The sequence below is a fragment of the Typha latifolia genome, chromosome 9 (assembly GCF_019914945.1).
Source record: "Typha latifolia isolate L0001 chromosome 9, TyphaL0001v2, whole genome shotgun sequence".
NCBI lineage: Eukaryota > Viridiplantae > Streptophyta > Magnoliopsida > Poales > Typhaceae > Typha > Typha latifolia.
In genome coordinates, this window is record NC_133094.1 from 41,798 (window position 1) to 48,447 (window position 6,650).

The 6,650-nt window shown below is 43.4% G+C and overlaps 3 protein-coding genes across 3 annotated transcripts; 1 reads left to right on the forward strand and 2 right to left on the reverse strand.

Annotated features, from left to right (window-relative positions):
* On the reverse strand, positions 1-609 carry LOC140795011 (acyl-lipid (9-3)-desaturase-like). The gene has a single exon (XM_073147370.1). It carries the CDS (start codon positions 607-609, stop codon positions 1-3), a length of 609 nt encoding a protein of 202 aa, XP_073003471.1.
* A 1,319-nt stretch (positions 610-1,928) lies between these two features.
* On the forward strand, positions 1,929-2,887 carry LOC140795414 (uncharacterized). Its single transcript, XM_073147951.1, has one exon. The coding sequence runs from the start codon at positions 2,005-2,007 to the stop codon at positions 2,566-2,568; it is 564 nt and encodes a 187-aa protein (XP_073004052.1). The 5' UTR covers positions 1,929-2,004; the 3' UTR covers positions 2,569-2,887.
* Positions 2,888-3,230: 343 nt separating this feature from the next.
* Positions 3,231-6,086, reverse strand: LOC140794688 (short-chain dehydrogenase TIC 32, chloroplastic). Its single transcript, XM_073146817.1, has 8 exons — positions 5,806-6,086; positions 5,435-5,666; positions 5,258-5,337; positions 4,200-4,353; positions 4,041-4,119; positions 3,830-3,917; positions 3,680-3,726; positions 3,231-3,556 (listed from the first exon to the last, which is right to left on the reverse strand). The coding sequence occupies exons 1-8, from the start codon at positions 5,933-5,935 to the stop codon at positions 3,350-3,352; spliced, it is 1,017 nt and encodes a 338-aa protein (XP_073002918.1). The 5' UTR covers positions 5,936-6,086; the 3' UTR covers positions 3,231-3,349.
* Between the last annotated feature and the right edge of the window lie 564 nt (positions 6,087-6,650).

A 6,650-nucleotide genomic window follows, 5' to 3' on the forward strand; every position in this document is an offset into this window, starting at 1 on the left:
CTATCGTGGAATGATCCATCCATGGATAGCTAGGGGGACCACGTACACGCAGGTTGAGAAGTGATTCTGGTCGAACTGCACATGTTGGGTCCTTGTGATGGTGCAGTTGGCAAGCACGAAAATGGTGTACTCGCCCCAGCTAGCGAGGCAGAACCAGAAGACGGCGACCCCGAGGAGCTCCTGGCATGCTCTCCATCTTAGAGAGGAGCAGCAAGAATGACTGGGCGAAGAGGTTGGCATTAGCGATGCGCATGACGGGACCAAAAGCCAGTATTGGTAGCAGACGAGGGCGGCGTGGTTGAGGCGATAGAAGGGCATGTTTCGCTCATAAAAGGCAGTGGTCAGCGGTGCCAACCGCACGTCCGGGTTGAAACCGAGGATGTTCCGCTCCACCACCTGCACTACCCTATTTAGTCCTCTGCTTGCCGTGATTTTGTAGTGCCCCAGGTTGTGACTGTCTACCCCTATTAGGCCCATGAGAGTCGTGCTACACAGGTGGACAATGGTGCTCTCTAATGTGATGAAATAGTAGACAGCGACAGATAACATGAGGAGCATGCTAAAGAGACAAAGGATGGGGACGTAGCCCTTCTTCTCGAAGAGGCCCATGCAAGAGAAGTTTGAGACGAGGCGTCAGTAGTTACGAGAGACGTCAGAGAAGCAGTAGTCGGAGAGGTGGGCCACATAAAAGCAATCAAGATGGGACCAGGCCGAGCCTAGATGGTAGGCCATGAAGGCGTCGGTCATGCCATGTCTCGCAAGGGTGAGTAGGGGGATGTCGCCTTCGAGGTGGTCTTTGAGCCACCTCTTCACGTCGTAGACCTTGCAATGGATGTAGATCCATAGGTCCGATGGGGCATTGTGCTTCCGGAGCTCCTCTGAGGTAATGTACCTCCGAGACACAAGGTTTTTGTTCTCATCGATCCTCGCCTATCGTAGTTGTTGTCATTCTACTAGGTTCCCTTCTCCTCCTCTTCACTCCCCGTTTCAACAATATCATATTTCAAATAAAGGGAGGGAGGGAGGGAACGAGGAAGCCCCAATTCTCCTCCTTGCCTCTCCTTTGCTCTGCTGGACACCAGCAATATTGTTGTGATAGATCAGTCGTTCTTCTAGAGGAGGAAACGGCTATAGTGGGGTTAGGCCAAATCGACTAGTATCGTCATCACATTCAAGTATTCAACGACAATGCATGAAAGTGAAAACTATCCAATCTGACACCATACGAGTTCTTATCTCAGTCCGTAACAAATAGCAGCTGTTTTTCTTCTTGCACCGTTCGAAAATATTTATTATTTGATCATGTTCTTAAGTTAAGCCGTACTAATACCCCGATCAATTTCGTATGTATTATCAAAATATAGGCTGGATGGACAAGCCCACTAACTTTCTTAAATTAAGCCGGCTTAATACCCTGATTAATTTCGTATGTATGTATGTAGGTATGTATCAAAATATAGGCCGGATGGACAAGCCCACTAACTTAACTTGGGTTCAAGTCAAGCACATGGACCCGGCCGCAAACCTTCGGCCTGACCCAGGTTACCAGGTAACCTGTAGTAAATTGTGACTCTCAGCTATAGTATATATTAATCTTCTAATCAAACTTTAGGTGTCTTCTGTATGAGATATGAGAATATATATATATATATATACTATATAGGATGAGACCTTCCTGGCTTCCTGCTAACTAAGCATCGTTATTTTGCTAAATAAGGAGACACATACATGCATGGATGGCCAAATCCGGCTACAATGAAGGTAAGCCCACAAAAGCCCATTCTCTAGTATTTCCCACCCATTCCTTTGAACGACCCGAACGGTCAAGAGAAAACTGCGGGGGAATCCGATAACTGTCTCTATCCCGGCCTGACCGTTATAACACCACCTCTCCATCCCTGCGTATCCAATCTTATAAGAATCTTAAGTATTTTTTTTTAATAATTTTTTTGGCAACCTCTCTAGGCTGGTCTGATAGGGCTGAGGCTGAGCCGGTGAAGAAAAATGGCACATCACAAATCCTTTCTATTGCCGCCTCTTCTGGCCGCCGCCACTCTCCTCCTCGCCCTACTCGCAGCCAGCGGCGAGGCTCGCCACCTCCACCGCATCAACCGGCACTCCCTCTTCAACGCCGCCGCCTTGTGCCGGAATGCCCAACACATCGATCTCTGCAACGACCTCGCCAAATCACCCGGCGTCTCGTCGCCACTGTCTCTAGTCGGGGCCGCAGTGCGTATAGCCGCGTCCAAGGCCGAGAGGGCTCAGACCGAAGTCGGCCAACTCGTGGCGTCGCCTGCCACAAGTAAAATTCTGAAGGAATGCCTCCAGTCGTGCCAGGATAGCTATGGATCCGCCCTAGACTCATTGCACCACACGGAGAATCTCCTTCATAGCGGCGGGAGGCACGCCGACGTCATGACCGAGCTGACGGCAGCCAGCACCTTCGTCGAGACATGCAGCGATTCTTTCGACGATTTCCCGGAGGTCCAGTCGCCGATTGATCACCTCCAAAGCAACCTGGGCAAGCTGGTCAGCACCAGCCTTGATCTGGCGGCTGCCTTGAAGTGAAAGATATAAATAGAGGCGATTAAGGGTACGTGTTAAGTATGTATGTATACATCATAAAGATTAATGGAATTAAGGAAGAGTATGGGGATCGACTTGAGGAGGGTGGAGATGCGTGCATCGTGTAATAGCATCTAATAAATTATTGGTGTTGCGAACCTCTAAATTCATGTTTTGGTAATTCCTTAGCGTTTTGAGATATGAGGTATTGTCTCTGTCTCGTTTAGTTGCCAAAGTTTAGTTGATCTCAATTAACAATTAATAGACTGATGTTGTTTCTACCTGTCTCCTATGTATAGCATTGCTTCTGTACGTCTATCAAGTGATCAGCCTAGTGCTCTGGGGATATCATCATGTTCTTTTGCAAATTAAGTTTGTTCTATAAAGGGAATTTAGCTCTGTCAATCAGTCAATGCATTGCTTATTTATAACCTAAATTTCTTCCTGATCAAAAAGGGTTAGGACCTTGCTTTCGACCCAATATTCATACAATCAATATAATTACATAGTAATTGATCGGCAAAAATAAATCTTGATTGCAGGACGCGTGCACCGTTAATTCCACTTTGTGTACGCGGTCACCGTTATTTCCTCTTTGAAACTTTATACTGGTAATATTTTATGAATTTTACTGTCTAGTACCATTCAAGTACAAACATGAGATGTAATTCAATGTATACACGTTAATTTACTCAATTTCTTATATCGATCCTTGATGACATGTCAACTTATACGTATGTAATTCCATGTACGTATATATGCATCTAACAATACTATTCCAAAACTATCCCATATGTACGTTAAGATGCAGCTTCATGTAGTTATTGATTCTCCTCTGAATTAGTGCATGTGTTTCTTGCCAGAGCTTTCGAGCTAAGCTCTCATCATTCGCTAGACTTGAGCAAGAACTTTCATTGCAATCAACGAAGTATTTTCCGGAGATGCCGTTTATTTGCGGACTCAGGGACACGTAGCATGTTGTAGAAGCCCCCTATATATATAGAAAGAAGAAAAAATTCCAATAACGCTCATTAAAACTATTGATAATCTGCTTCAAGAAAGAGACTTAATTGCTTCCAGAGCATCATCAGGAAAAGAAAAAGGAGAAGCTAACCTGAGATGGAGATTTGAGCAATCTCGACGCAAGGAAAAGTATAGAATCTGCTTTATAATTCAACAAAAAGAAAAAAAGAAAAGAAATTAAGGTTGTTGTTCTTCAAGTGATTCCATGATGTATTCATAGCAAAAGTAGATTAAGTCATGCCTGTTATGAATCCTTTATGATCCTTCATTATTCCGGTCTTCACTACTCCTGGATGCACTGCGTTGATGGTTATCTGCGCTCTTCTATCCTTCAAACCAAAATAAATAAATCCAATTAAAAATGATTGGTAATTAAACTAATTACTATATCCTTCATAAATTTTGATGTCTAGTTCTTAAAAACGGAAAGATGATCGTAGAAGGATGAGTACCTTCAACTGCCTTGCGATTTCCTTGGCATGCATTATGTTAGCCAATTTTGACTGCGCGTAAGCACGCGTGCCATTGTAACTGCAACACAGCGATTATCTTTAATATGTGTTTTAGATTCCGATTTCTGTAATGATAATGGATAAACACAAATGCCGTACTTTTTGGGCTTGAGCATTTTGGAAAGTAGGAATCCTTCTCTCTTCACCCATCTATGAATTGTGGATGAAACATTGACTATTCGTCCCTCTATCCCTGTTTCCTCAGCTGTCATGACCATTTTTCCTAGTAAAGTTTCCGTCAATAGAAAATGACCTGCAATGTCTTCGACAATTTTAATTAGCAGTAGTACGTAAGTATATGTACATCTTGCTAGCTTTCCATTTCCATAAGCGAAGACATACAGAAACCTGTACATCCCATTTGCTAAACGAAACGAAAGGCATTGCTCATACTTATTCTGTTCGAGGAGGCTTGTTTGGTTGGAGCGAAGAAATAAGCAGGCTAGTTGAGAAAGCATGTATTTTATGTACATTAATTCTGCAGCACTTAACCTGCAAATGTCTATACTTTCTCGAACACTTAAAAGAAAGTCTTTTACAAGCTCCCAGTCTACTAAATAGATAGTGAATGAGACTTTGTTTTCAGTTGGCCCGTTACAGTAACTATATAAGATAGCCAGAATGGACCACAGAAAAATAGTGATGTAAATTATAAAATGAAATGATGGGGACATGTGCAAAAATGGTCATCTCTGAACCAGTTTTTTTTTTCTTTTTTTCTTTTTTTTTACTGGACGTGCAGTTGTCTTGCCTTCAAAGATCAGTGAAAAGAGAATTTTAGATCTCTCGATCCTTTTCATTCCCCTTTTTACTGCAGCGGGAAAGAGAGACTAGATCCCCATGCCAAGACAGTGCACGAGGAGCTAGCATTCTAATTAGTGAAGTGCATTACGTACGTACCAAAATAATGATCTTAAATCTGAAGAAATGTTAAACATGAGCATGCATGCTAATTAACCCATTCAAACTAGACCGCATGGACTAAGCTTAATAGTCGAACCATAATTTGCATCCCCTGGGATTCCCTTGAAATTAAATATGAGAAAAAATGTTGAGCATACAACACCGGTGGCACATCACCAATGAACTCCATCTACCCCCATAATGAAATGAAAAGGTCGACATGCATGCACGCTGTTAGCTAGTTAGGAGATTACCCAAGTAATTTGTAGCAAAAGTCATCTCATACTTGTCCTCGGTGAACTGTAGCTTTCGGCAGAATTTTCCAGCGTTATTTCTGCTAAGCCAGATTTATAGGAGTCCGAAAAGTTAGATCGATCCATGTATATATATGTATATATGTATATATATTTGACAGGAATATTCAAACTCACATCAGAATGTTGAGAGGCAATCCGAGAGAGAGGAATTCAGAGCAGAACTTTTGGATGGAAGCAAATGAGCTCAAGTCCAGTTCCATTACAATTATCTCAGCCTCTGGGCTCTCTCTTTTTATCCTCTCTTTAATTTCAGCTCCTCTCTTTAGATCCCTTGCAGGGATCACCAGCCTTAGCCCTCTCTTTGCCAACGCTCTCGCTGTTTCTGCACCAATGCCTGAGGTCGCTCCTGTAACAAAGCACAATTATATGTATATATAGTAAAGATAAAAATCACAATACAAGCAATTTAAGAGCCAGTTTTACATAAATTAAATGCGTGTCTGAGGTTGCGGGAGAGATCTAGAGGGAGAGAGAGAGAGACTAACCAGTGATTATGGCAGTTAGATTAGAAGGTGTTGAGCAAGAGAAATGCTGAGTCACTTGCTCCGCGGTGGAAGTAGACCCAAACCCACTTGGGCCTGCCATTCCCATTAAATATCTCAATGTTTCCTTCATGGCTTGCAACTCTCCTTGAAGCGGATGGTAAAAAAGAATTGCGAACCAGCTCCTGCCATTTTATATTAATTCCGAGGAACAGAGCATCGATCAGTTCGGTAGCAAGTCGGCGTTACAAAAGGTTGATAGCATCTACAGGACTGGACAATATATCAACGCAAATGGGTCAGGCGGAGCCGGGTATAACCACCCTATCCACGAGTAGAGCAGAGGAGAGCAGAGCAGAGCAGTGGTGGACCAGTGTTGGTACACGCACAACGTAAACAGCGTTAAGATCATGGGCCACATACAATTGGAGATGGACCAAAAAAGTTGGATAATGGGTTTAGTCTATCTAGCATTATGATGACGCTTGTTTGGTCGATTGGGAAAGAGGGGGAGGCATTGATATGGACCTGTCAAGTAGGAGGCACTGCGTTGTAGAAACACAAGAGGCCCACGTGTTCCCCAAGTGCAAAGCAATTGCTATGATCATGCCTAACTTGTAACCAACACAACACTCCCCCTCCCCCTCCCCCTCCCCCTCCCCCTCCCCCCCGACCTTAATTGCAATGCATTAATTAACACACCGAGAAATTAAGGTTGCCCAAAAGCCAAAAGTCCTCCTTTTTGTCACCATACACAGTACGTATAGAAGATTAGGCACTGGGACTCCAAATTAAACTAATATCGAGCTAGCTACCCCTATATATATATCACTCTATGCAAAGGAAGC